This window comes from Alligator sinensis, unplaced genomic scaffold (genome assembly GCF_000455745.1).
Source record: "Alligator sinensis unplaced genomic scaffold, ASM45574v1 scaffold98_1, whole genome shotgun sequence".
In the NCBI taxonomy this organism is placed as follows: Eukaryota; Metazoa; Chordata; order Crocodylia; family Alligatoridae; genus Alligator; species Alligator sinensis.
In genome coordinates this window covers 1,878,051-1,904,143 of record NW_005842058.1, presented here as the reverse complement: position 1 = coordinate 1,904,143, position 26,093 = coordinate 1,878,051, and the positions used below count along the sequence as shown (strand labels likewise).

At 51.4% G+C, this 26,093-nt stretch overlaps 3 protein-coding genes across 7 annotated transcripts in view; 1 reads left to right on the top strand and 2 right to left on the bottom strand.

Annotated features, from left to right (window-relative positions):
- Window positions 1-3,741, bottom strand: part of ADAM9 (ADAM metallopeptidase domain 9) — a 33,402-nt gene extending 29,661 nt beyond the window's left edge. Inside the window, exon 1 of the mRNA XM_006023021.3 lies at window positions 3,665-3,741. Coding sequence (XP_006023083.1) covers window positions 3,665-3,726 — 62 coding nt within the window. The 5' untranslated portion in view covers window positions 3,727-3,741. The remainder of the gene's footprint in view (window positions 1-3,664) is intronic.
- Window positions 3,742-5,540: 1,799 nt separating this feature from the next.
- On the top strand, window positions 5,541-9,155 carry TM2D2 (TM2 domain containing 2). The gene is made up of 4 exons (XM_006023056.3): window positions 5,541-5,849; window positions 6,526-6,613; window positions 7,872-7,987; window positions 8,302-9,155. The coding sequence occupies exons 1-4, from the start codon at window positions 5,623-5,625 to the stop codon at window positions 8,513-8,515; spliced, it is 645 nt and encodes a 214-aa protein (XP_006023118.1). The 5' UTR covers window positions 5,541-5,622; the 3' UTR covers window positions 8,516-9,155.
- A 7,253-nt stretch (window positions 9,156-16,408) lies between these two features.
- PLEKHA2 (pleckstrin homology domain containing A2) overlaps window positions 16,409-26,093 on the bottom strand; it is a 32,219-nt gene continuing 22,534 nt past the window's right edge. For 2 of the 5 annotated variants that reach the window (XM_025203419.1, XM_014519648.2), the window contains exon 11: window positions 21,364-25,776. In XM_025203419.1, the coding sequence (XP_025059204.1) occupies window positions 25,411-25,776 (366 nt within the window). In that variant the 3' untranslated portion in view covers window positions 21,364-25,410. Of the gene's footprint in view, window positions 16,769-17,227; window positions 17,539-21,363; window positions 25,777-26,093 lie in introns of those variants that run through there. The other 3 variants (XR_003093914.1, XR_003093915.1, XR_003093913.1) reach the window with 3 other exon arrangements.

Sequence of the window (26,093 nt, the reverse complement as noted above, 5' to 3'; positions counted from 1 at the left end):
AATAGAATATATCAAAGAATATATATAAATAGAAAGAATCATTAAAGAATATATCAAAGAATATATATAAATAAATAATAATACTATATTGTATAAATATATATAAGTATATATACATAAGAATTATATAAAAGTATATATACATACGTACATACATGAAAGAGCTAAGGTTTTTCACATTCCCGAAGCGCCGACTTTAAGAACAACGCCAAAAATCATGAGAGCTGGCAATGCTGGATCTCTGGGACGGGGGGGTTGCGGGAAGCCCCCCACACAGAGATGCTGCGTACAGAAATCTCTTCCTTCGGTTGTCCGAACACATTTCAACATTTCCTGCCGGGGTTTTTTTGTTTCCACTGACTGTCAGCATAAAACACAGGGCCTAGGGGAAGCCGCGGATCAGATCTGCTGGTTTGTGTGGTGGACTCGCCTTTCCCACATACCGGGAAGAAACTCTGAAGCCACTTCTGCAGTCCACCAAGGCTGCTGTGTCTGCTGCGTGCATAAATGGAGTTTAGAGAAAGCAGAGAACCAAGCCCTGGGTTATCTACCCGGGGATCTCATTGAACATGAACATTACCGCAGCCGCTGAGTGCCTTGAAACACACGTAGGCAGACAAGGTTCCTTGGGTGAATCTGGTATCTTTTATTAGACCAACAAAAAAGATATCAGATTCACCCAAGGAACCTTGTCTGCCTCTGTCCTTAGACCAACACGGCTACAACCTACACCCTTGAAACACACGTAGCATTTGGCAGCAACTCTCAAGGGCAGAGCTAGGATCCAAAACTTCTTCCAGCTCAGACTGACACCACCGGGGCCGACAGGGCCCCTTGGATGCTTGCAGCCTGATGGATGTGTGGCTCGGTGAGGATGTGCCAGGTGTGCTGCGCAAGATACTCCATTACCCTGAGCCTGAAAAATTTATGCTGCACCCATCTGATTTCATCTCTGCAAGGCTGCTTAGCAATGCCAACCCCAAAGGTCCTCAATCATTACTTGGGGCCTAAAAATCACGAGACTCAATGGCAAACCCTAGGTTTAAACAATACTCTTGGGGTTCTTCTTCTTTGCCCCTGGCTTTTGACCATTCGGATTATATGGTCCAATTTGATTCTGCAGCCAGCTGGGCAAAACGCTTACTTTTTTGGTATTAAATGCTGACCTAGTCATTTGCCACCAGGAGCTGACGCTTTAGGGAATACGTATGTTATTGCAAGACTTGCCATAAAATTACAGGCATTAACAACATGAGGTGGTATTTTATTTTACTTCGTCTGGCTCTTGTCTGCCTGCCTCCCTTTGTGTACCTCACCCATCCTAGCGATAGCTGACCGTGTGTGTGTGCATATATACACACCCAAAGCATTAAAGGCTGAAACCTGCTCTTGCACCAGTACGCATGAATTGTACGATGGCAGTGCCCAAAGTTGAGTGATCGCAGCTCCACTCGGCTAGATGTTGCCCAAAACACACAAGCACACAATTCACCAGCCCTACCCTGGTATGATATAATATAATCCAAAGGTTCGATCCTACCCGAGCAAGGTGGTACTGATTCCCAGGGGGCTCTGCTTGGGTATAAAGGCCTTTAGACCAGCGCACAAGATCAGCGCCTAAAATGTAAGGAAACGAAGAAGAAACGACAGACTCGGCCCATTAAAAGCAATGCACGTGACTAGAAATGCAAGTCATGGTCTGGGGCCTGTTCAGCTCAATACAAAACCATCAAAAGGCTTCACAGTTGTTCTTACGTCCTGCCCCTCCCCTCAGAAAGCTGCATTCGTATTTTTAGGACTTGGAGCATGGGGAGATATACTTTTGGATGAATGTGGTCCACACATCTGTAGCTGTATGGGGATACAGATGAGTAACATAAGATGAGCTCTCCAGGATCTGTGCGTCTGCATATACCTCACCACCTTCCGCTGCAAGCGTCCGGCATGCTTCCCTGCCCTGCCTTCCTCACCAGAATCATATAGCAACACATGTATTCAAAACCACCTCGCCAAAACAAAATAGCCCGTTGCACACGCCAGAGCACAGAGGATGAGAACAAACAACACGTGACAGACGTTAGTCATGTCACTGAACAGACTCCTGCAGCGCAGTGTGGGACAGAAAATAATATGGACCTACTGACAGGATTTGTCTCCTCTGGTTATTTTGCTTATTTGTTGGACACGGAAATTTTCTCTGGGTGGTTTTGACACCTTCTGTGCTTTTTTCTTTATTTTTATTACTCCATCTAGACGTGCCTAGGAACTGCACAAGAGTAACTCGACATACAAAGAGGCTGCTACTCAAACAGCTCTGTCCCGGCCCACACATCTGGCAGAAGAATGATTTCCACCCCCCCGGCAGTCATTTTTCTTCTGTCCTAGTTTAGTTTGCTGGATTTGTAATACAAGAATATACATCTGGAAGGGACCCCCCCCCCCCCAAGCCAGGCTGACTCATCCTGCAACTGTGGGCACTGCATAATACTGGCGGTCCAAAAAACCTCCAGTGCAACCCCTCTGGCATGCCTTAATGCACAATGCCAAGCTTACGTATGTTCCCAAACCAAACAAGAGCCCCTACCCACCTGCCACCAGCAGAGAGTAGAAGAAATGGCAAGGAATTGGTTGAGTAAACTATGCCAACTTTACTGTAGGGAGTGGGGCACAGGCCAGGGTGCAGTGAAAGGCCAAACCGAAACAGTGCTCCTCGCCACTGTGACCTGGGAGGAAATTCCTTCCTGATCCCAAATCTGGACATCCATTTAAGTCTCTGTGCATGAGCAAGACCCGCCAGCCAGGCATGGGAGAAATTCCTCAGCACATCTAGGAACAGCTGTGCAGCCAAACTCCGACGTGGAAAATGGTAACCTGTTCTACTTAAAGACCAAACAAAGAAAACTGGTTTCCTTCATCATGGTGAATAAAGTCCTGGCACTCGGCAACTTGGAAACCCTTCTCCCCAAAGCTGTGGGAGGAAGACCTGCCCCTCATGTTTCTGGTCACATTCCTCCAGCAACAAGCGACCATTTCCAAATTCAAATGAACAAACAGGAAAACAACAAAAAACACCAAGCTGCGTACAGCCAGTGAAAAATATTCTGAGCAATGAAGAAAACACAGGCAGTCAATCATTCTCTCGCCTGTTTTCCAGATGTGCTCATATCCAATTGTATGCTGTACCTGGCTTCCTACAGATGCTCAGACCGATAATCAGCATCACATCACAGCCTCATAAACGACAAGAGAAATGCTTGGCACTTCAGCAGCACGTGGAGTCTGGGAATGATGGCACGCCACTGCTATGTTGTATTGTCGCCCTAACATTACAAATAGGGGAACTGAGAGAGAAACAGGCAGGGACGGGTGCAATTTCAGGGGCTGAGTCAGCAGCAGAGCAAGAAGCACACCTAAGGGTCCTCGAGCAAGGCTGACTAATGTCCAAAGCCTTGGTCACCAAAGCCTTTGGCCTCCTCCCAGGAAGCTGCTTGGGGTTTGGCCTCTTCCAGTTCCAGTGAACACATTGGAGATGAAGCACAGGGCAGTCAACATTCGGGGCGCTAGGAAGTCATCAGGGATATGAAACTGCGGTCAGAAAAAGAGGGAACATTACATGAATACCAAGCATATCTCAGGATAGCGAGAGGATCCAGTAAACATTTACCCCAGATGTTTCTCAGGCACATGCAGCTGGCACAACATCTCCCCATCTGCATTAATAGGCATCCTATCTTTCCTCTGCTTCCAGGGCCCTGGGCAGGTATCAGCCACTTGGACATGGGTGATGCGTCATCCCACCGGGGTGATTCTCTTACAAGATCAGAAGCACCGGGTGCCCGTTTGTTAGGGACAGTGGAGCTTTGACCAGGAACAAGCTTCTTCACTTAGCTAAAGTCCTGTCGCCCTTCCTGGCTCAGTACAAAACAGAACAAAACAGAACCAAATCTAATGACATCAAGCAGTGCTCACTGGCAGACATCCCGTGCGGGACTCTTCTTAGTCTGAGCAGGCAGCCACGAACAGCCGGACAGGTTGTTTCCACTAAAATGAGAAACTGAGCAAGTTGGTATCTTTGACACCATCGGATTAGTTTACAAAGAAAATACAACATCCTTTTTCCTCAAACACAGGAGGAATCAACCAGCAGGAGACGGTTTCCTCTGCTGACACCTCCTTCCACCAGCACAACACCAAGTATTCTCCACGCTACCTGTGCTGCCGCGTTGAGGCATCCTCTCTGCTGTGATCGTTCTGCCTGTCACAGACAACCAAGCTATCACCAAAGAAGAGCCAACAAAGCCACCCCCGGGCACCCTGCACATGCCTTTGTTTTGGGTAGCGATTTCTGGAGGCTGCTGCTGCTCCAGTCCTTGGGTTCCCTCAAAGGAGCTTGCCTGCTCCTTACAAGAGAAGGGCAGTTACGAGATCCCTCATTTACAAAGATGCTTTCAAAACAGCTGCTCTGGCCCACAGTGCCTGTTCATACAGAACAGACACGGGCTTTTTCTCTGCAGACAGCGGGCATCGCAGACTCCCCGGACGGTCTTGCTATCAAATCCTGCCAACCGCACCGGAGCTGACTCACGTGAACACCAAGGCACTCCACGGGCACATTGGTAGCGTACATGGACGTCGAGTGACCGTAAGCTTCATTTACATCCATTGACCGAACAAGGTGCAACGGTCTCCAGTTGCAGTGAGAGGTTTAGGTTGCATATTAGGAAGAAGTCACTCACAAGGAGGATAGTGAAGCACTGGAACGGGTTACCTAGTGAGGTGGTGGAGTCCCCATCCTTGGAGGTTTTGAAGACCCGGCTAAACAAAGCCCTGGCTGGGATGATTTAGTTAGGGCTGGTCCTGCTTGGAGCAGCGGGCTGGACTAGAGGTGACCTGCTGAGGTCCCGTCTGGCCCTCATTGTCCGCGAGTCTAAGCTTTGGGTATGGCTTTAGCGGAGGCGAGAGGCGTGCAGCAGGGCAAGCAAACTGGCAGGGCCGTGGCGTCAGTGCTCTGCTGTGGCTGTGGGACACCTACGGCCTGGCCACCCCGCAGCACCGGAGGGGACCTTGCTGCGGCTCCAGACCTGCTCAGACTGGATGTGGTGCCTGGGCCTGTTGCCAGCACCTGGGGCAGGCGCCCTGCCTGCGCGTGTGTTCACTCTCGCCCTGCGACGATGCATCCGCCTGGCCTGGGGCACCAGCCCCTCCGGGCCCCAAGGGACTGCCAGCCCTTTGCATTGCGCAAGGGGCTGAGTGCACAAGGCCCTGCACTGCAACCTGGGGCACGTAGCTGCCCACTCCAGGGGCACCAGCACCCCCACCCAATGCCGCCCCTGTCTCTTTAACGCCAGGGCGGGGCTCCAGCTTTGTCCCGGCCCCCTCTCGCTCCTGATTGGGCATCTCATGGACCACACCGCCTGCCGTTGTTATGAGCCATAGCCCCGCCCCTTCCCAACCGGCCAACCAGGCATGCATGTTGGGAACTGGTCGGAGCTGCGCGGCTCTTATTGGCCCCGAGGCTGCTTGGTCCCGCCTCCTCGCTTCGCTCTGTGCTGCTATTGGTTGCGCATGTTTAGTTGCGCTGCTTCCGCAGCGGCCTAGCTCGCTGGGCTGGGCCGGGCCGCCATGGGGCCGCTAAGCTACGTGCTGCTGTGCGGGCAGGCGGCGCTGCTGCTCGGCAACCTGCTGCTGCTGCACGGCGTGTCGCGGGGCCACCAGCACAACGCCACCACCCCCGGGCTCGGCCCCGGGCTCGGCCCCGGCCCCGGCCCCGGCCCCGCTGAGGGGGAGCCCGCGGCGTCCGCGTGGACCTACGGAGACCCGCGAGGGCCAGTTGTCCTCTGCTCGCACCTGTGAGCTCTGGGGCCTTGGGGAGGCGGGGCGGCAGCGCCCTTAGAATCTATCCCGGGAGGCTCCCCATGTGACGTCATGACATTCACGCGTCATTACGTCAGCAAGGCAAATGCACGTCACTTGCATTTTAAAAACTCACTGGAATACTGTATTATTTTATATAATGAGGTTATTTTGTGTTTAGATCATATTTATATTATAGCGTATTTTTATATCAATTTTACATTTATAGCATTACACTTGTATTATATCCATAGATTTGTATTAGCCTAATACTACATTTATATTTTATTATATCATATTCTTATAATACATAGTGTAATGGTAAATTACATTTATATCAATATGACATTTATATCCTGTTCATATTGTATTAATACTATATTTGTATTATACTAATATTACATTTACATTTTATTAGATCATATATTTATATTACATACAAATATAATGTAACATCATGGTATTATATTTATGCTATGTGCTATTACATTATATGATAGAATATTATATTTCATGTTTATTTTAATGACTGCCCTTTCAGTGATCTCGCCAGGTGCCTCTGGGCCGTCTCCTGGAGACTTCTCTCACATTCCTAGAGACTCCGGGGCAATCCCGGAGGCTTGGCAACCCTACCAGTGGGGTGTGCGTGACCCTGACCGGCTCTCGTTGCAGGCCCGAGGAGTTTATGGTGTGCGACGAGCCTGTGGACCACCTGGGCAACGCCACAGCGCAGCAGGAGCTGACCTATGGCTGCGTCAAGGTGGGTGATGTGCAGAATGCAAACAGATGCGTGCAGCCTAGACCCCCGAGGGCCCCAGAGCAGCAGCCGAGTTCAAGGTTGGGGAGCAGCCTGGTGCTGCCAATGGTGAAGCAGCTGGCTGCTCCTTGGGTGCTGCTCAAAGCCATTGAAACAGAGAGGAGGGGGGCAGTGTTGGTGGCATGGAGCCAAGCACTAAACCCCAAGCGACAGGTTATTCTGCACCCTCTTGGCACAAGGGCACTGTTTTTGGTGGTGGCAGATGACAGAACCAGGAGCAGTGGGCTCAAAAGTTGGATATTAGGAAAAATGAGGTGAAGCACTAGAACACGTTACCTAGAGAGGTCGTGGACTCTCCATCCTTGGGGGTTTTCAAGACCTGGCTCAACAAAGCCTCAGCTGGGATGATCTAGTTGGGGCTGGTCCTGCTTTGGGCAGGGGGTTGGACTAGATGTGACCTCCTGAGGTCCCTTCAACCCTCATTGTCTGTGATTCTGTGAAGGGAATGGCCTGGTGTGCAACCCCCAGGGTATGTAAACTGCACGGTCACCAGAGTGGCAGTGACTCCGTGCTCTCTTCTCCTTCCCTTCCATCTGCTCTGCCCCTCGGGGAGGAAAACACCAGGCTGAAACGCTCGATATTTCCTAGCTCGCTGCTGTCCCGCATGGTGTGCTGTCCACTAGGTCACATTTTGTCCCTGTTGGGCACTTTTACACTTGCTCTCGGGGTAGGGGAGGGCGCTTTACTTAGAGCGGCCCCCAGAGCTGCTCTAAAGTGCTGCAGCATCTCGTGTGTTAGCAGCCCCTGGTGCACGAGGCTGCAGCCTCATTCAGTGAGGTTTAGTTCTGGTGCCCTCACCACCATTTTGAAGCATGGGGACGCTGATACATGAGACACAGAGTCTGCTGGAGTGCAGTAATTACCATGTTCCAGCATACTCGATTAGTCAAGTCTGCTCGGATGCACTGTAATTACAGCGTGTCAGAGCAGCCCTGCAGCACGTCCACGGGCACCCATTGACATTAAAAAGATGGGGAGGGGGGGAAAAGGACGAAATGCAGAATGATGAAATCTGTAGCTTACCTGATGAAGCATCTATATGCCCGAGGGCCAGAAGCACTGTGGCGAATGAATGAGTCCCCGGGTGCTCGCTGAACCGGCCAGGAATCTGAAGATGCCTCCTGCTGGAGGGCCATCACCTCTTTGTCCTTGGAAGCGGCTGCCAGGACACTCAGTTGTGCGTAACATTTCCCCCCCACAGTTTGGCGGCCAAGCCTATAGCGACGTAGACCATACTCTGGTGCAGTGCCGAGCGCTGGAAGGCATCGAGTGTGCAGGGCTCCGGACTTTTCTGCGAGGGAATAAGCCGTGCATCAAGTAAGATTGTGTTTGGGCAGGATACGTGCAGCGTGGAAGACTCCACTCTGTTTTGCTACTTGGGGTACTTCAGTAGCTGCACGGATCCAACCTTCCTTTGCCAAAGTATTTTGGGAAGCGGCTCATATGCTTGGATTTTAGTCTTGCTATGCCCACGGTCGCATCACAGTTTGTGCAACTTTTCCCCGCTGTCAGTTGGACAGGGCCACAAAGCAGAAGATAGGAGGAGGCTGGTAAAGGATCAGGTTTGCCAGGCAGTATTTCTCTTGGGCCAAACTACACTTGACAGAGCTTTCTGATCTTCTTGTTTGCAGATACACTGGACACTACTTCATAACCACTTTACTCTACTCCTTCTTCCTGGGTTGCTTTGGAGTGGATCGGTTCTGCTTGGGTCATACTGGAACAGCAGTAGGAAAGCTGTTGACTCTTGGAGGACTGGGCATCTGGTGGTTTGTTGACCTTATTCTTCTCATCACGGGTGGGCTGATGCCCAGTGATGGCAGCAACTGGTGTACCATTTACTGAGAAGAAATGACGTCTGCCTGAAAGCTGAACCCAAGAGAAGCTGATGCAGCATTTGTTGTCTCTGCGGGACTGGAGACGGACTTCTGCCTTTGTTGCAGAAAACGCTTTGCATTTGCTTTGTTTTTACCGTGTGTAAATACGTTCTGGACTTGTGCATTATAAGCTGCAGAAGAATGCTGTGGCTAACACCTGTGCATATACCTCAGACTTCACCTTCAAAGACAAATCCCTGTTAAAATGATTTGGAAGCTTCTTCCCTGCAGAATAACAGTTGACAGGGTTAAATACTTGGCCTCTCTTGCATTCCACTGTCAGGGTAATGTATCCCTCTAAAATGTGCTAATTTTGGCCTGTCCACAAAGCTCAATCTTAGAACATTTTTGAAATGTTCAGTTTCACACGAAAAATACTTCTTTACTGAGAGGCCGCAATAGCTGAGCTCATAGCCCCTTACCTCACTGGTGACTTGTAGAAAAGGGAGAAGACATGCAGCTCAAAGCTTAAGTATTCAGTAATCCTCAGCACGACTTGTACAAAAATCTGTTGGAGAGCCAACCTTTCTTTTTGTATAAAGGAGAGCCTGCAACCACAGACAGGCAAACAGAGGTCTTAGAATAAAAAAAGTGCGTGGTAAGACCAAGTGCTGAGTTATCTGTACGACTTCCACCTCGTCATACACCTCCATTATCTGTAGGTAAAAGCAGCCAGGAAGTGCATGGCGTAGTAGGGGCACGTCTACATCTTAGCGAGATCTGACAGTCAGTGGGATTAGAGGAGAGAGGGCACGAGACCTGTGTTCACAATATATGCTCTGAATCGGTTGCAGGTGAAATGGAAGCACTGATTCAAGTTAAATAAGCAACAAAGAGTGCAGTGAGAAGCAGTGACTAACAAGTTAGTCCTTGTTAGGTTGGTTGGACCAACCTTGAAGGTTGGTCCACCTTCACCACTTGCAATGCAAGCAGAAACTTTTGCCTTTGCTTGCTGTCAGGATACACACTTAAGCCCGTTTCTCAGGACAGTATCAGACTTCCCCTTTTCCATTACGGGAAAGCTCTGGAAAGTAGAGCACATGGCGGGGTCCAGATGTTCTATTTCAGGTAACTTTCAAGAAAGGGCAGCAAATACAAATGGAAAAGAATTTGTCCATAGCTGAGTGCTAAAAGCACAGTCACCGAAAACCTGCACACTCTTTTTGACCGGCTTGGATGTAGCAAGTTAAATGCCCTAGCCACGTATCACGGGGGCATTAGCAGTACACAACAGCTGCAAGTGGAGTTGGAGAGGAAGAGGAAGGAGGACAGGAAGCAATGAGGAGTGGGGAGAGAGGGGGACAGCTGCACAAGTTAAGGTCATGCTAAAAAAAGACTAGGAGACACTGCAAGTTACATTTACAATGATGCATAAAATCAAAGGATGTCTGCTTGCTAGGAGAGGAGAAGATGCTGTAGTCTCCACACAGCCTTCCCCAAGCCATAATTTCATGAGCACCCCACGGTTATTCCAACGCATCGATATATACAGCAGCTTGTTTTGCAAGCATCTTTCCTGTCCACCCACCCCTTTGAAGTCTCAACAGTTGTCTTGTTAGAAATTTTCCAAGCAACCCTGACCCTGACTTCTATGTTTGGGCTGCTCATTTCCGTATCATCATGTGAGGAACCTGACCTTGAGGAGATTATACTTGCCACTTTGGGAAGTCAGCCTGTCTCCTTCAAAGCAGTCAATGACAACATAGCAGGGCTCCGAAAAAATAAGTCGCCCATCGTGACAATGGGAACAACCAATCAAACAGAAAATAGTCCCTAAATAAGGTCTCGTTAGAAGCACCTATAAAAGACTGTATAAAAGCTAATAGAAAACTGACAAAAATGCAATAAAGGTACCAAAAAAAAAAGCCAGAAGTTAAATGCAGGCAAGTCCCCTTGATTTCAGTGGCAATTTAGCCAAGCCTCAAGTGGAGAGCAACATCTGATCTGCACCTGACCTCGCCAGCATTTCAAAACTAGTAAAAGGAGTTTTGTGCTTATGTTAGAATGGATTTATAAATGTGAATTTCTGGCTCATTTTATACTCTTTATAGAAAGAGCAAAAATAAGTTGTGTAGAGCAGCTTGCTTGAGAGACTTCACCGCAGTTGATCGCATCTTGGTTTGCATCTCAAGCATGTGAGCGAATAGGCAACGTCTAGCCATGGCCCTCCGTACCGTACAGTTGTTCCCCCAACCAGGTTTCTCTGAAGTTCACCTACAGGTTTTGGGTCAGGTTCTTGACTGATAAAAGATGATTTGCCTCTGAGGAAGCCGATAGGATTGTGCCCACGTCCAGCACTGGTAAGACTTGCCTTTCTCAGTTTTTCACCACTGCCTGGTCCAGACTTTAGGGGAACCTCCCTGCTTTTTGAATTAACTCCCAAATGCTCACGCTGCCCAGGTGTTCCTTAGGATCACAGTTTCTCCCTACTGGATCTTGTCTCTACTGACTTCTTTAAAACATAGCAGTGATAGAGTCAGTGCAGTCATTGGGAAGACCAGGATTTGGTCGCAGCAGACCCGGAAACTGATTCTGGAGCACCTCTGTGCCCACCCGACGCACCCTGGGGGGAGAATTCATGGGATCGCAGAGACAGAGCTGACCCACAGATGCTGGCTACAGGAGAGAGCGAGGCATTGGCCCTGCCAGCTACAATGCCTACACAGCAGTGCCCTACCCTGTAGAACTGCACAGCATCAGGTTATTGTTCAGCTGCTGTAAACATGCTTGGTGCCTCTCCATAGATATCACTTCCCTCCACTCCTCTGCTGTGAAGTTTGCTAAAAATTGCCGTGCCAACACTGGGCCCTTGTTCGTCGTCGTTGGGTAGGGTTCCCCGAGCGCTGGGGGGGGGACGTTAACCAACAGAGAGCTCTCAGTGCAAGGACAGTCAGCTTTGTGTTCTTTCCTGCTGCTGGAGCGTGTCTAAACTTATCTCAAGGCCTCCTGCCCTTGTCTAATCTGGATGGCATTCAGCATTCACAGGCTCACCTAAGGCACAGCCCAACTACCAAGCTACTGTCATCAGAGTTACTGACTCAAGAACAGGATTTCTGTGGCTGAGTGTCACCTATCTTTTTAGCATTCCTGTCGGGGAAGGAATTATAGGCATCACTGCACTGGCCTCAGCCTACCGCTTGGGCCAAATCTATGCAAACAACAGTGGTGGCCCTGGGCATCCGAGTGGACGGGAGCTGAGAGACAGGAATACGTTGCATACGTTATCAGTCAGGGATTGAGAACACCCTTCATTTGGCTGAATGGACTTCTAATAGGGGTGGTTAGCTTTGTTCCCCTTTGTTCTAGCATGGGAGGAGTCTTGCGTCCAATATCCCAGCACTAAAATCCACCTTCCGCACTCAGCCTGGTCCCAGAGAGGAGGCGAACACTTTAAAACAATGAACTCCACACAAAGAGGCAGGGAAACCTTGCCAGACGCTCTCCAGGTCAAGTCAATGGGAAAGCTAGCTGCAAGTCCCAAACTCAGAGCTAGGCACAATGCGAGTGCATCAGGAGGCCAGTCATTCTTCATGCAAAATAAAGAATGAAGCTCATACTGTCAACCCTCAAGTTCTCCAACTGCAGCTGTGCCTCTAGTTCAGTAGGCCAAATTCAGCCTCTATCACTAACACCGCCTTCAGCTGGACTGCCTGACGTGTGAGTCCCTAGAAATCACATTGTGCTAACATCTCTTCTCTGGGACGCAGGGGTCCCATCACAAGGCACCTGAGCTGGACAGTCTTAAGCTAGTCTCTTGAGGGAGGGAGGCTGGGGAGATGTCCACATAGTACATCCAGCACACACTTCAGCCCAGGGGAACAGCTGTTTATATGCACATGCTGAGTTCAGTCACACCAGGTCAAGGGGGAAGAAACATGCGTGCACAAGTCTGTGTGCATTGAGCACCACCCCATGCTTTAGCTCTCCCCGCTGCTGTCAAAGCTCCACCTTGTAAGCCTTTCATAGCCAGGACTCAGGGACCTCAGACACAGTGGATTCCCAGGTTTGGGCCCACTCTTCTCTCGCCCATGCCTCAAAAAACTTAAACAAAGTCTTCACCTGTGGTCACCTCCCCAAACCATGACTGCACTAGCCTGCGTGCTCTGGGGTCAGAGCTCTCCTGCCAAATTCTGCCTTTGCACTCAGTGCAGAAGAAAGCACAGGGCTGATATTTATGGGACACTCCGTTCTGATTTAAAATCAGACCCAGGCCTGCTTGCCATTCAGACGCTTACTATCGTTCTGCTATCCCCTCTCAGCAGTGCTTTTAGTCTGGGAGTGTACAGCCCTAAACTGTGACAGACGCCCTACATTTGCTATGTGTCTCTGGCCTGGCAAGGACCACATTCAGTTGGCACAAGGTGGTCAGGATTAAAAGGCATGAAGAGTGGAAGTGGATAAAGCTGGTGCTGCTTCCCAAGAAAGCCTGCTGTGGAAGCACAGGCGATAGTCTTCCCAGCACACTGGGCCAGTCGTACATTCTTGGTAAAATACTCTAGAAGAATCCTACCCCGATTTAAAGTACAATCTGCTCCGCGAGCACGATTCACAGTGACGGCAGTGGGCATTTTACCCACGGGCAGGAAGCAGGGGAAATGTGGCTTCCAGCTTCCCCTGATGTTATGCTTGCTCCCCAGACTACCGCAGAAAGCCAGCCAGGTGCAGGCTTAGCAAGGTGTCAGCCTACCTTCAGGGGAAGTTCTGAGGTCACGTTGCTGGTCCACAGCTCCTGCACAAACACTGCAAACCAAGCATTTGAGCGGCCTCTGCAAAGTGCAGGAAGAGGCAGGAGCAGCCTTCCCTGTGAGGGTCTTACCTTGAGGCAGCAGCTCCTTGAAGGACTTTGAAGATGTAAACCCCAGAGCTCGGGACAGGGATGGATTTCCAGGGCTTGGACCTCTATTCTGCTTCTTCAGAACTCGCTCTTGAAGAGCTGACTTTGTTTCCTACGAATGAAGCCCGACATGGCACGCATCCCCCATGAGACACGTTTCTGCACTGAATCCCACGTTCTTTCCTGCCTACAAGTCTGAGGTCTCCCCATCCTTTGCTTCACCCGTGGCTTCCCCAGTCTCCCACCTAACCCGCTTCATTATTACTACATAGGCTGATGGAGCACTAGAAGGCTTCAGCATGGATCAGGTGCTCATCCTTACCACAGCACAGAGACATGTGAGCATGGCTCCTGCCCCAAGGTGCTCACATGATAAGGGTGCCGAGAGGGACACAGTCCAGTGCATCCATATTTGTCCATTACGTCTCCGTTATAAATACATGACAAGGGCTCACTCCTTCCCACTACCCCCTCAGCCTACCTCTGCAGGCCTGGCTGCATTCCCAGTACCACATCAGGCCTCATTTCCCTAAGTCTTTGGGATACCCGCCCTACAGAAGGCACCGCCAACCTGCAAGGTGCAGATACGAGTGGCGCCCAGCCTGCTCGTGGACTCCCTGCAGCTTAGCGCCTGTTCTGCTGTTGACTGACAACAAGCATGCCAGACACGCGATGCAGGCAGCGGAGCTTGCTTAGAAGTCAGGAGAAGATGCTTCTCAGATATGTCTCCTTGGGTCGAGTCTTCCTCTGGAGGAGACTTAGGATGTGCTCGTGAGCCCTAGAGAGAGACGCAGCAAAACCAGATCTGTAACACCACAAGTGGGCTGGGACTGTCAAGAGGAAAAAGCTTTTCGAGGACCTGGCAAACCTGCTCAGATTTCTGCTCGTGAGTCATTTAGAGATTAGATACCAGAACAGCGACAACTGAGAAATTGCTGCATTTCTGGTATGGATCGAATGAACTAAATCTGAACGGGGGACTCTCTGGGTCCAGGGAGGTCTGCAGAGGCAGAAAAATTGGTTTTCCTCTGGGATTTGGATGGGATGGCAAAAGGGGCTATTGGAATGGGACAGAGATTGGGCCTGAGTGTGAGGGAGCGTCACTAGAGAGGCGTTGCAGCGGGCCTGTTTGCAGGATCAAGAGCAGGGAAGCGTGACTCTGAAGCAGCTTTACAAGCATTTTAAGCAAAACCTGTCACTGCCCACCCTCGGGCATGGTCATGGAAGGTGGTACCTGGCAGTTCCTCATGGCACCACGCATGGCATGCTTCACATCCCGCGCACCTGCCTTTACACAGCTCTGCGTCTGCCCCCGAGAACATGGCAGGGAAGTTTCACAGCTGTCTAATACAGCCACCTTCTGGTAACATTCACCCATAGGTGACTCCGTCTCAATGACCAGGATGCCTGCAGGGAGGGATGTGCGGCCTCTTGGCAGTGTGCAGTAAGCATTACGAGATGTCTCCAGTGATATCTAATCCTGCGCCCATGTGGGAGACAGCTTTCCACCTGGGACTGCCAGTTCAGGCTCGTCATCCCACCTTCAATGCATTTAGTCCACAGATTGTTTAACAAGGGGGGATTAAAAAGTGTCAGGCCTCCGTGTGCCCTAAGTGCAGACCCTGGACATGCAACCTTATACACAGGTGTCGTGTACATCGGCTTTGGACGCTGGCAGTTACACTGGTATCCAGAGGTGAGTTTATTGCAGCTTATTACAGGGTGGTGCCTGTAGGCCGCTATGACAGTGCCTCGCCATCAGACATCTGTCCACGGGGCGCAAGCCGAGCCCAGGGGGATGCACACAGGATGCTTACACCAAGCTCTTTCTATTGCTGTGCATCTATGGGATCTCTTTGCCCCAGAGCTTGGTGGGCAGGGGTGTCTGTCCTGTGCCCGCTCCACTTTCACCAGTGCATCTAGGGCCTGGTACAACCAACACCTCTGCCTCAAACACTTTTGGTGCAAAGTTTGCCAAGGCAGCCAACAACGTGGTTATGTTCTTTTGTTCCCACTCCTGGCCAGACCGGGTTGGGGAAAGGAGAGGGGTGGACGGGCACAGGGCCATGCTCAGCTGGGAGCTCAGCAGTTTGCCAGGTCTGGCCTTTCCTGCGCTGTCACAGTCGATCATAAACAGCTGCCTGCAATCCCAGTACAGTCCCCTGGAGAACTCATGCAGACAGAGAGGGAATCAGCGAGCACAGCAGTAGGTCCTGCTCCGACACCCCTCAGCACATGACAGTGCATGGCTGCCCAGAGCTCGAATAGACTGCCTGTCCAAAATGCAGCAAGAGTAGGTGATTCATAGATTCGTAGATTCATAGATGTAAGGGTCGGAAGGGACCTCAGTAGATCATCGAGTCCGACCCCCTGCATAGGCAGGAAAGAGGGCTGGGTCTAGATGACCCCAGCTAGATGCCTATCCAACCTCCTCTTGAAGACCCCCAGGGTAGGGGAGAGCACCACCTCCCTTGGGAGCCCGTTCCAGACTTTGGCCACTCGAACTGTGAAGAAGTTCTTCCTAATGTCCAATCTAAATCTGCTCTCTGCTAGCTTGTGGCCATTATTTCTTGTAACCCCCGGGGGCGCCTTGTGATGTATGGAGACATGTTCAATGCCATTCCCACACTAAGACAGGAGCTTCCCGGTGTCGGGAACAGCACTGGCTCGCTACCGTGACTCTTTGCACTGAGCTCCCAGACACAACCTCCACTGTACATGCAGCTAGACTGGGAAACAAAAGCGTTCCTGAACAGGCAAGGACGGTAGCAACCAAAGACATTTACCAAATTCACCAAGGGCCCACCCAAATTTGCAAGAGAAGACCAGTGGAGAGGCTGTTACACTGGAGTTCATCACAGGGGAAAGAGCCTGTTTTCCTGTGACTATGTGGGGTACCTCCTACGCTAAAGTCAAGGGCACTTATTCTAAAGGAGCAGGGCTCACCTCCGTGCAGAGGGACAATGCTTACACCTTGGATGTTTCCCCAGGCCACCTCGGCCTGCCTGGTCCACTAAGTCCCGTGGCAGAAAAACCACCAGCTCCCTAATATACCGTACGCATGCATTGGCTTTGTATTAAAATCACATCAGTTTATTTTCTGCTTCCCTGTCCCGCTGCCCTCCACAGCAAACTCAGCCATGCTCACAGCAGGATCTATGTTGATCCAAGCTATATCCAATTTGTGGACACTGTCTCCGATATTGTCTTCATGCTGCTTCAGTTTAACGGCACTTGTGGTATGGCAACTGTGCTGCACCCTTGGGACTTCCCAGCTGAGAACCACATTCTGCTTTTCACACCTTGCATTGTCTCTTTACTCAGCAGCACTTTTTAGTGATCTGGCTCACCTTTCTGGTCTCATGCACCAGCCTGGCCCTGTGATATCTGGAAAGGAAAGTACAGGCGGTTGCTCAGAATTCAAGGAAACATTTCGATTGCTCTTAGGTTTGCTAAAGCGTCTTCATATCAAGCCTGCATTTGGGTCCTGAAGAGGGTCCCTTTTCACCAGTCTTCAGCACCATTTAGAGAAGCTGTTGCTTAGAAGTGCCAGGCTTGCTTAGTTCACGCTTTAGGATTTTCTGACACCACCTAAGTGTCTCAAGGGCTGTGAAACACTCACAGAGACAAGCCAAGAGTCAAGGCCTGTCTCATTTTAAATGGTGCTTGCATAGTCAGGTGCAATCCGCCCCAATAAAAGCCTCCTGTGCCAATCTCAGCAACCATTAGAGGAAGGCTTTCTCCCTCCATGTAATGGTGCATTTATTCAAGCGTTCCTTCCTAGCAGACACACATCCTACAGCAGGATTTCCCAATCCAGTGCAGTTCACAGGTGTGGATGCTTACCTGAAGTGCACTCATCCAACTCTCCTGGCCAATGCATTTTAAACTGGTTTAAAGCCATCAGCCTCAGGGAGGTATCCTTACCTGTGAAAGAGATCAAGATAGACAACAGCTGGAGCAACCTTCTTGACATCAGCAATAAAACTGTCCTGTAGAGCAAGCTGGCAGGCAGTGGGCAGCCGGGGGACAAAGCATTGCCCTGCCTGTTTCTTATTTCCCTTGCAAACCTCAGTCCTCTGCAGTCAGAAGCAGTCACCGAAGGGCTTAGCCAGCTGTCACCACGGCCATCTCCTTCCACGCACTCTGCAGCACAACTGCAGAATAAACGCACTGTTCACAATGCAGATTATGGGCATTGCAGAAAGACAACTATTACCTAAGCCTGCCGTGTCTCTAAGGCACAGGTAGACAGGATGGGAACCATCTCTCTCATCACCAAAGCCACCAGTTCTTCCCCTGCCTCTCAGCATTACTCTGCAAAGCTTACACCCGTTAGCCCTTTGCTCCTGTTCCACAGATGGGCATCCATCTCATTGCCCCTCCTGGAGTTTCTGGTGTGCCTTGAATTGGCAGCTGAGCTGCTCCCATCTGTTTTCTCCCTACTTAGTCTATGCCCAACTCTGATCCATAGTTTCATAGTTGGTAGATCATCAAGCCATGGCAGGAAAGAGCACTGGGGTCAAACGACCCCAGCAAGGTGTTCATCCAGCCTCCTCTTAAAGACCCCCAGGGTAAGAGCCAGCACCACTCACTTGGAAGTTGGTTCCAGATCCTAGCCGCCCTGACCGTGAAGTAGCGCCTCCTGATGTCTAGCCTGAATCTACCCTCTGCCAGCTTGTAACTGTTATTCCTCGTCACTCCTGGTAGCGCTTGAGGGAACAGGGACTCCCCCCGACCAGTTTGTAAATGGCAACTAGATCCCCCTCAGCCTTCTCTTGTGGAGGCTGAACAGGTTCAGGCCCCGTAGCCTCTCCTTGTAGGGCCTGCCCTGCTGCCCCCTGACCATGCGAGTGGCCCTCCTCTGGACCCTCTCCATGTTGTCTACATCCCTCCTGAAGTGCAGCTTCCAGACCTGGACACGGTACTCCAGCTGTGGCCTGACCAGTGTCGCACAGAGGGGGAGGATCACTTCTTTGGACCTGCTGAAGATGCATCTGTGGCTGCATGACAAGGTGTGGTTGGCCTTCCTGACCGCGTCCCCACACCATCGGCCCATGTTCATTTGGCCTCAATAATGACTCCAAGATCCTTTTCTGCCTCTGTGCTGATGAGAAGGGAGTTCCCCAGCCTGTAGGTCTGCTGCTGGTTCTTCCCCACCAGGTGCAGTACTTTGTGCTTGTCAGTGTTGAAACCCATCCTTGTTCTCATCCACCCACCCCTGTAACCTGTCTGGGTCCGATTGCAGCCTATTCATCCCTTCTAACGTGCCCAATTCCCCCCACATGTTAGTGTCATCTGCAAATTTGAACTGGGTGCTTTTTACCCCCTCATCCAAGTCACTGATGAAAAAGTTGAACAGTGTGGGCTCGAGGACCGAGCCCTGGGGGCCCCCACTGTCTACACCCCTCCAGTCCACCACCACTCTCTGGGTGCGGCCCTCCAGCCAACTAGTGACCCATCAGACTGTGTAGGTGTCTATGCCACAGTCCCCTAGTTTTTTTTAATGAGAATGGGGTGAGAGACAGTGTCAAAGGCCTTCCTGAAGTCCAGAAATACTACGTCCACCGCGACACCTGCATCTAAGGATTTTGTGACCTGGTCATAGAAGGCCACCAGGTTGGCCTGCCTGTAATGAACCCATGTTGGTTGGCCCTAAACATAATCTCCCCTGCTGAGAGATTATGCTTAGGGGCAACCCCCTCCCCTCCTCAGGGAATCGCCACATTAATTTGGGGATGATTTGCCGAGCATGGGCATTCTCGTGAGCGGCAAAGTGAAGGCAGGGCAGCCAGTTATTTGATCCAACCAGCACCGGTAGCGTAATGCCATTAAGATCCAAGGTGGTTTTTATACTGATCAGTCTAGCCAGAGGTCTGGAAAGAATTCTCCCCTCCAAGGTACCGTGGGGATTTGTCCCCTTTCCCTGAGCAGCACCTAAAGGAATCATTGGTTTCCATTAGCTCCATTCCACGCCGTCCTGGAGGAGACCAGGGACAGTCACGGCTTGTTACTTCTTTTATGCACGTCACGACTGTCAACCAGCACGCCAAGAAGCGAAAAGACAGAGGGTCCTACATTTAATGCACATGAGCATGGCTAACAGCAGAGGACTTGAATGTGTAGCCCACTATGCTGCCACATCAGACAACCCACATCATCACCAGACCGAATCACAAGCAGTCCAGGGGCTGAGGTCCACTCACCTGCAACTCAACTGACGTTGTATAGGCCACCACCTGCTTACCGTGCCCCTTGCTGTCCACGTCAGACGCAAGGGGCCATCACTACATGCAAGAAGGAGGGAGCACAGCTCTGACACCAGCTGCAGAAGAGCGCGCACAGGCCAACGGCAGGACGTGGCAGCCTCCCTGGACACCCGTCGCTGGCCTGGGGAAGGGGCTGTTCTCAGGCAGAAAAAGTGTGAAAGCGGGTTTGAAAGGGAAATTGCAGAATAAGGAATCATCCACAGACTGGACTATGTTGTCTGGTTTAAATGGGGACTGTGGAGTCTCACCTCCTTGCACAGCTTAGTTTCCATGACCCCTTTGGTCCTAGGGGCTCTTTGCATGTTTGCTTCCCCCAGCACTGTCCCTCCCTCCTCTCTTCCAGTCACTCACCCCACCTCACCCCCCCGCTCTCTGCTGTCCCCTCCCAGCCTCTGATGAAGTGAGCCCTTGTGCTCTAGTTCTTCGGTGGTCTCTAAGGGGCGTATCTCCCCTGCCGCCGCCTTTGGCAGAGGACCGTGGGCGAGAGGCTGTGCAGGGGGAATCGCGCCAGGTCTGTTTCCAGGCTTGGGTTAAACCCACCTCCGTCCCACCTGCATTTCTCCTCTCGCTGCCATGGCCCCAACCCACATGCTCATCATGTGGGTGCTTCCTGGCTCGCTTCATCCCAGTACAGAGCTCATGGCCAGCACAGCAGGAGGCACCTTCCTGCCCAGCCCACAGCTCTGGGGATAAGGGTCCCTCCGTACATCTGCTGCCTGGCTGAGTGCCACAACCTCCTACCAAACCCTCGGCCAGTGCACAGGGACCAGGACACACAGAAGGGGTCTGGGCAGAGGAGCCGGTGCCATCCTGCCGGAGAGAGCCCCTCAAGCCAGCTCCACACAGGAGACCCTTGCCCACAGGGCCCTTTGCTCCCCAGCCCAGGGCTGCTCAAGAAACCTTTCCTGACTGCTGGCAGGATGGTGAGGCTGGGCTGTGAGACACCAGTGCACAACCTGGCTGCCAGGCCTGCGGCAGGACGAAAGAGAGGAGCAGAAAGGTGGGGAGGGCACCAGCCTGAAGCCAGGCAGCACCTTGGATCCTAAGAAAACACTTTACTGCTGGCATAAGCCAGCTCCGGCTGCTCACAGCTGCTCCCCTGGCACAGGCTATGCTGGAGGGAGCAGCTGGGGCACACAGTGACCCAGCCTGTTCCCACCTGGCTGCAGGGAAGCCGGTCAGCCTGGGCATGGCACAAGCCTTGGAAGGATCCCCCTCTGCTTTGCGGTCAGGGTGGGACCAGCCACAGCGCCCCTTGGTTCCCCCGGTTGGGGTGCTCCAGGCTCCTGAGCTGGGGAGAAATCTCCTCCCAAAGATGAGCTGGTCCATACCTATCCCCTTCCCTTCCCTTCCCTGGGAAGCAGCGGAAGCTGCCAGTGCTGGAGACACGCTCCAGAAGGAAGGGATCCGCAGGCTCGCACGTGCTGTCACTGATGGGGTAGAAAGGGCTGAGCCGCTCCAGCGTCTTGCAACTGGCTCTAGGCACCAAGCTGCAGCCCTGATCTGGACTTACCTGGAAGGTGGTTTCCTCTCCCCCCCTCCCTGGCCCACGTGCACCTGCAGGCAGGGGAGCCAGGTGCAGACACGCAGTATGCTTGCAGCCAGCCGCTGGCTGGACAAAGAGGCCAGGCTGCTGAGCTGCCATGGCATTAGAAAGGGGCGGGGATTTTTTAACACAGGTTATCCTTGGTAAAAGAAGTCTCTGACAACACGTTTTCTGGAAAGATTTCACACAGATTTTTACTACAAAACAAGCAACCAAAGTTTTCCACTACACACTGCAGAAGGAGTAGCGAGAAGCATCGCATCAGTGTGGCTTTGTGCACTCACAGTTAGTCTGTGCACGGGAGAACCATTCACAGCTGAAGATTACTGGTGCCAGTATCGCAACAAAATGCACAAGCAGCTCACAAAAAAACCCCCAAAACTCAAACCCTCCCATTTCAGTCTTAGCATTTGCAACGAACTCCACTCAAATAAGTTGCACAGGGACTGAGAGGAAAGGGGAAGGGAAATAAACCTGTGTGACTATCAAAGTGTGTCTCTACACTGTGTGCGGTCCCGACATATGTTCAATAATCCAAGATATGCACCAGCTTAACCTGAAAAACTGGCTGGTATTTTATATGGAAGTGTATTTCTTCCACAAATGGAGAGCTCTTCCCATGTGAGCATGGGAGGAATCAGTACCAGAATTAGCCAGTCTCTGCACGTTACACCTTCCAGAGGCTTACTCTTGCACAAGCATCACAAGGCTTTGGTGTGAGCACCTCCCTGTGGGGAAGGCACCCCCTGTCTCTAAAAGGCACTTGAAATACACAGCAATTATGTACAAAAACAGCTGAGCCATGTTGGCGTCATCATGTAAAACACCCCTGCACCCAAACACGTCCCCCTCACGCCGTTCCTTTCATACGAGCTGCTGTCGCACTGCATGGGGATCCCCACGGGAGCTGGAAACACAATCGCAGGCCGTGCCTCATCCCCAGCGGTATGTCAGTGAGACGATACAAGGACAAGGCTCGGGCAGGAGCGCGCACACATTTTACCGTATGTTATTTCTCGTCAAGGGCTCCCTGCTGATCTGGACGGGGGTCCGCCCCAAGTGGTGGGAATTCACTTGACGCCGGACAAGCACACCCGAGTCGGCATGCCCAGCTTGCACAAGAGCAGCACAGCGACCAGAGATTCGCCTCCAAGACCCCTGCCTCCACTTTACGTTCACATGCCACTAGTCTGTGGCCTTTGGAGCCAGCCTTGGGGCTGCTCCATGAGCAGAGAAAAAGGGAACACTGCAGTTACCATTACAGCCGTGCAGCTTTCCTCTTCACTACTTCACACCTCTGCTACAGGCTTAGGCTCTTGCCCACCCAGCTCCCACAGACCCTGCGGTACTAATTCAGCACAAGTGGCTGCCATGTCTGCAGCCTTTCCAATCGTCTACGGTCGTCTGCAGCTGTAGGTACTGCCCTTGGCCTAAGCACTCCTATTGCTTGCCCCTGCTCATTTGTGGCTCATACATGCTTACAATTAGTTGTTAAATATTTCAAAAGGGGCCATTATCTCAGCCTAAATAACACTATGGCTATCAAAAACACTAGGGCAAAGAAAGCCAAAAAGGAGAAGCAGTCCCAGCACAGGTGTCAGCAATTCCATTGCAGGAAAACCATGCTATTTGCATCAACCCTGGTTCATTTTCATAGTTACCATGTTTTCCTGCCTCTGCTGAGAACAGGTGTGTGAACTTCCCTAGTTGGGAGGCTCCCTTTGTTATTTCTGGACTAGAACTGCCTTACGAGAGCACAGGAGGATGATCAGATTCCTGGTCCCTGCCTCTCCAAAAATGTACTGGTTAATCATGCTCTGGCCAACTCTTTCCAGGAAGAGAACAGGTGCAACTGCCTTCAGGTTGCGTGGCTGTCAGGCTGATGTATTGGCTTTCACGGCATGTTCCTGGAGCACTTTTAAAGCTGCTGTTTCTCCAACACATCCTCCAACACATGCTACAATTTCAAAACAAGAGCAAGGCAGGCAGGAGTGATTTTTGAACTCACTTTCTAGTCAGCTGGCTGCCTTTTCTTCTAGCAGTCATCTTCTTGCATATAAAGACTGTTCCCACAACAGCACCATGCACTGCGGGGGATATGGAAGACATGGAGGACCAGAGCTTACAAAAAATCCACAAAAGCTTCCCATAGGCAATACTTTGAACTCCTTACTCTGGTTTCATTTTGCTTTAGTTCTGCATGATCGTTCCAACCCGGGCATGTGCTGGTTTCTTATTTTAATACAGCACCCGCTCCTGCTAGTTCCTACTCGGGCAAAGCTGGCCCCGACATCGCTGCCAGTTTTGTCCGAGCGAGGGCGGGAAGCGAGTGGGCTCAGAGCAGAGGCACAGGCACACAAGCAGGATGTATAACTTCTCAGTCCGGGCAAACCTCATCCCTGTGCAAGGTTTAAGGGGGGTATGTATGTTTTGCATAGGCTTTGCGCAGCGTTCACAACTCACGCAACAACATGAGGCACTACTGAATCTCTCACGGGGAAGAGAGAGGCAGGAAAGAGGTGTCGTTTCTACATGCTAGCTGAGACAAGAGGTTACGTACCCATTTCTTTGGTGACAGCGTTCCAGTTCCTCTCTGATCACGGAATAGCTGAATCATCTAGCAAGTGCTTTGCATTCACCATGCATCAACTCGTTCCCTTATGGGTGCCTGCCGAGGTACGCTGGTACAAATACCAGCTAGCACGGCCTAGTTGGAGAACCAAATCATCCCGATTTCTTTGTACATGGTCTGCTTTCATTGCATGAAACATTCCAAGATTCAGGCATTTAACAGTCTGTTGTGGCCAAGCGCCCGCAATACAAACCTGGATATATATACCTGAGAATATGTGTGCCACAGAGTCCCTGCTCCAGACAGCTTGCAAAAGAGTGGTCCTAACCTTTCCTCACATTTTAAAAAAACATAAATATACCAAGAAATCGGTTTTGTTTTTCCAACCGGGACGTCATACATGGGTCAGACCAAGGAGTCTTTGCTGCAGCCTGACGGCGCACAAGGGGAATGAGTAGAAAAGGAGCGAATCGACAGCAGAGAGGCGTTACTACGTGGTCAGTGCTGCAGAGCAAAGAGCTGGTCCCCTGGAAAAAAACTACGTTACAGCTGCAACCTTCTCCTTTTTTAAATTAGATTTCCGGGTGTCTTGCAAACTCCATGTTTGGGCCCACTGGGGGGGTTTCTCAATGGCTCAAGAGAACTGAGAATCCTACCCCTATTGCCCAACATGAGCATGGGCCCACACCTGCCCCTGCTGCTTGGAAAAAAACCCATCTCCCCCTCTGCTTCCTGCATGGTTTCCCTGAGATCCAAACAGGCGGAGCTGCTGAGGGTGTCATCGCTCTTCTAGGGCAGAGCCCAGGGGCCTGATGCTTCCCATGTGACATAGGTGCACATGACTGAAATGCCATGCACCTGCCAGGTGGGTTTGTATCAGCCCCTCCTGGTATCCTTCTAATGAGCACCAGGCATTTCTGTTACTGCCAGCAGCTCCCCCTCTCTTCCTCCATCAACTACCTTGATCCCCCCGTCTGCCATGAAGGGGAAGAGACCAGAGAAGGAATTTGGGACATTAAAGATGAGGTTTCAGTGGGGAAGAAAATGGGAGCTATCAGGAATGCTGGTCTCTCCTCCCTTTGGGGAGAGCACAGTCACCGAGGAAGTGGGCCAGACTAAATCTTGTACGGGAACATAAGCATTGCCATTTCCTGCGTCAGACTATACGTCCATCTTGCCCGGTCTCCCACGTCACAGTGGCAGAGAGCAGGTGCTAGAACGGAGAGGGACCCGGGTCTGACCAGGGCTTTCTTCCTGTTCCTCTCCCATGTACAGCCGACAAGAGACTGATAATAAAGTTGGAGAATAAAGGCCAAATTCATCAGGGTGAACCCAGCAGCATGGAACCAGGGACAGAAGAGGCTCGGTGCTCTGGACACGCTGACTAGCACAAGCACCGAGGAGACCGGCTCTTTCCGCCTGCCTTGGACGCATTTTGGGTGCACGCATTTTTTGCACACTTTTTGAGTGCACGGCAGGGCAAGGTTACACAGGCCAAGGGGCGCTGCACCGCTGAGGCCGCCCCACACGGCTGCAGGGGGAGCAAAGTGTCTTTGCACTGAACTTGTACCGAGAGTGCCTCGTCTTTTCCAAACGCCGGGTAGGACAGGGGCGTGGTGCACCAGCTTCGCACCATGCATGGCTACACATCGGAGGTCCGGATGTTCTCATCGTCCAGGTTGAAGGTAAACGGCTTCTCTTTGAGGTGCTGGGGTTCGGACTTGTGCCGCACACGCTTCCCTTGCCTGGCGCTCATGTCACGCTCGGTAAACGCCGGCACAAACACCGAGTCTCTCAGCTGCCCAGGTGCCTCTTCTATCGTGGGCTGCTTCCCTTCTGGCTGTGGCACTGGCGTCCAAGGCTGCCAGGAGGATGTGGAAGGGCCTTTGCAGAGGGCTCTCTTCTCCTCGCCTGGCTGCCTCAGCTGGGAAAGGGAGGCGGTCGATGAGCTGGAATGATTGGAGCCCCCTTGTCTGTTCATGGAAAAGGACCTCATGAAGGACGTTTCCTGCCAAGACACAAAGAGGGGTTTTAGTTCCTCTGGACACTGCCCCCGAGCCCCTTGAGAACGGGACGTATGCTCTTTACAGGCTTGCAGCTTTGAAGCAGTGAAAAGGACACGAAGTAAGTTATGCCCTTTGCTCTTGTGGACTCTTCTGCCCAGGCAGCTGGTAGAAGAGTGGAGCTCCCCCCTGTCCCACCAGGCAAGGGTATCTAATGCTACTTGCTTTCTACACCCCTTCTCTGGATGAGAGACAGACACTTGCAGAGGCACCAAAGCCACATCCAAGAAAGAAGCAAATTTTCTGAACATTTGCATGAACA

Excerpts from the sequence above, each read along its gene's own strand:
- TM2D2 (XM_006023056.3), top strand. The coding sequence starts at position 5,623 with ATGGGGCCGCTAAGCTACGTGCTGCTGTGCGGGCAGGCGGCGCTGCTG. Across the intron at positions 5,850-6,525 it reads GTTGTCCTCTGCTCGCACCT|GCCCGAGGAGTTTATGGTGT; the intron begins GTGAGCTCTGGG and ends CTCTCGTTGCAG. Across the intron at positions 7,988-8,301 it reads GGGAATAAGCCGTGCATCAA|ATACACTGGACACTACTTCA; the intron begins GTAAGATTGTGT and ends TCTTGTTTGCAG.